The sequence below is a fragment of the Cydia splendana genome, chromosome 5 (assembly GCF_910591565.1).
Source record: "Cydia splendana chromosome 5, ilCydSple1.2, whole genome shotgun sequence".
In the NCBI taxonomy this organism is placed as follows: Eukaryota; Metazoa; Arthropoda; class Insecta; order Lepidoptera; family Tortricidae; genus Cydia; species Cydia splendana.
This window is the reverse complement of record NC_085964.1, coordinates 21,122,357-21,125,088: the sequence shown is the minus strand read 5'-3', so window position 1 is coordinate 21,125,088 and position 2,732 is coordinate 21,122,357. Positions and strand designations below refer to the sequence as shown.

At 37.1% G+C, this 2,732-nt stretch overlaps 1 protein-coding gene across 1 annotated transcript; it reads left to right on the top strand.

Annotated features, from left to right (window-relative positions):
* On the top strand, positions 1-2,291 carry LOC134790921 (protein asteroid-like). Its single transcript, XM_063761929.1, has one exon. The coding sequence runs from the start codon at positions 90-92 to the stop codon at positions 2,286-2,288; it is 2,199 nt and encodes a 732-aa protein (XP_063617999.1). The 5' UTR covers positions 1-89; the 3' UTR covers positions 2,289-2,291.
* The last annotated feature ends 441 nt before the right edge of the window (positions 2,292-2,732 follow it).

The following is a 2,732-nucleotide window of genomic DNA, read 5'->3' as shown; positions in this document are numbered from 1 at the left end:
TATTTCAATCACGTTTGTTTACATTTTCTAGAGAGTTTATCTGTTTAAATACATAAATTTAAGTATGTTATTAATCTGTAAGTGTTAATATGGGTGTTAGAGGCTTAACGACGTATATAAATTATAATCAAAATGCGTTTCTCCGTGACCACCTTCTCCACGATACAAATCTCGTGATAGACGGGCACAGTTTGTGCGCCCAGTTATACCGGCTACTGAACAGCTTCTCGGCCTTCGGGGGGGACTACGACAAGTTCGCAGCGTACGTTAAAACCTTCTTTAAGAACCTACGAAAATGTAACATAACGCCTTATGTAATTTTCGATGGCGCGTATGAGAGGCGTAAGTTGAAAACCGCTTACAGCCGCCTCAAAGCCAGGATTAGAGGAGGGTCTCAACTGGATCCAGTAACACAGAGCAGCCTTCAGATCTTCCCTATACTATTAAGAGATACATTCCGAGATGTTCTCATTGAAATGGATATAGCATTCACAGTCTGCGAATTTGAAGCTGATGATGAGATAGCTGCCATGGCCAGACATTTAGACTGCCCAGTGTTGAGCTACGACTCTGATTTCTTCATCTACAATGTCTTGTACATACCGTTTAATACTGTAGAGCTGAAACCAACACCGATCGGGACAAAAGAGAATGGGGAAAAAATAAATGCCTTGGAATGCAAAATGTATAAAGTGGAATATATGCTGAAGCATTTTGGTGGTTTGGAAGATGAGCTTCTTCCTCTATTGGCGACCTTACTGGGTAATGACTATGTTCAAAAAAGAGTTTTTAACAAATTCTTTTCCCAACTGAAACTGCCAAAGAGTAAAAAGAAAAAGAATGAACAGCAGAGATGCATTCACGGCCTGTTCAAATGGCTGCAAAATGAGACGCTGGAATCTGCTATTGCTAAAATACTTGGTAGGATGAAGAAGAATCAGAAAGACAGAGTTTTTGCCACAATCAAAAGAAGTATTGAAGGATATAATAAGAAAACTTGCATTTCATTAAGATATTTTAATATTGGGTACAGTGATGACACCGAGTCTATCGCTGAGCTGAATATGCCAGAATGTGATGAGAATGAGACAGAACAAGAAGTAGAAGAGGAAAATGAGTCATCAGATGATGATGATGATAATAAGTCTTCATCATCATCAGAAGAGAGTATCGAAGATGAACAACTAGTTCTTGGTCTACCAGAATGGTTTGCAGACAGAATAAGAACGAATCTTGTACCGCAGCCGTATCTCAACTTGTATGTTCACCATCTCCACCTATCCGCTCCTCAAGCAGAAGATTACACTGATGAAGACTCGTTCATATGTGCCTTACCGATTATGAGATATGCTTTCGACTTGTTAACAGACTTTTCCGAAGACTATTGCATATATGTTAGTAGAGATGGCCTTAACTACAAGAGAATATTTGTGGATAAAGAATATTCTATAAGCAGACTCTTTGATGCACCATTTTATGAATTAACGGAAGAGCAATTAAAAGAATGTTTTGTACATTTTATTGAACAAAAAATGCCTAAATTAGACTTAGCTGTGTTGGAAGATTTGCCATCTAATTTCCGGATATATTTGATAGCAATATTGTGGTGGGTTCTTCAAACTAAGCCTCCAATAGCTCATGTTCTAAGTTTATTAACATGTTATGTATCATTGGAGGTAATTGATGAGAAAACAGGCATGTTCCGAGGACACAATCATTTTAACAACAAGTACTCAAAGAAAATAGAAGAATTGAAGAGATTACCGGTTACAAATAATGACGATGAGATTTTCTTAAACAAAAATAAGGTCCAATATGAAGACTGTTTATTGGGTGCCAGTGTTTTGCTCAAGCATTTTGAAATAGATGCAAGCATAAAAAAGAAACCGAAAAGTTATGACGCGAAGAAAATGCATTCTTTTGCAAGGTTTCAGTGTTATCTGCTGCAGTTTAATTCATTAAATAATCTATGCCATTATCCCTATGAGGCCACTAAATATTCTAAAAGTTTCAACGGAACTTTTATTTACAATATTGCTTTGGTATTAGAACATCAAATGGAGCCATATGCATATTTACAACAATACATAAAGGGTGCTGGTGTACTGAGGTTTTTGAAAAATTTGTATGAAATATATGAAAAGTGTGCAGAAGCTATGGATTTGGAAACAATAAAATGGATGGGGAAGAAACGGGAACGTCGGAGACGAAAACATGTAGCCAAGGAATCAGATGATGATTTTAATCATTTTGGTGCAAAGGGTTTTGAATCCGAAGTTTTTATATAAAAATATAAACGTTTTGTATTACTTTAGTTTATTGTTTAAACCCCTTGTCACAGAATAAATATAGATGGTCAAGCAAATTTTGTCAGTAGAAAAAGGCGCGAAATTCAAATTTTCTATGGGACGATAACCCTTCGCGCCTACATTTTTTAAATTTGCCGCCTTTTTCTACTGACAAGATTTGCTTGACGAACTATAATAGTGCTACCGTACAAAAAGGACACTTCCTATAAAACCGAAGTTTGACAGCGATTCAGGGACGAATCATGCTATCTCTTTCTAATGTATGGCATTATCGTTTTCGGCTATTTAGGGTTGTCAAAATTCAAGTCTTTATCTTATTTGTGGCCGTGCACGTAAAAGGACGTCAAGTGGTGCCAACCCTAATAATTGCTCGGAGCAATGCTGAGCCGAATAGAGCCGAGTTTGCCCGAAAGGAGTAGTGTC

Excerpts from the sequence above, each read along its gene's own strand:
- LOC134790921 (XM_063761929.1), top strand. The coding sequence starts at position 90 with ATGGGTGTTAGAGGCTTAACGACGTATATAAATTATAATCAAAATGCG.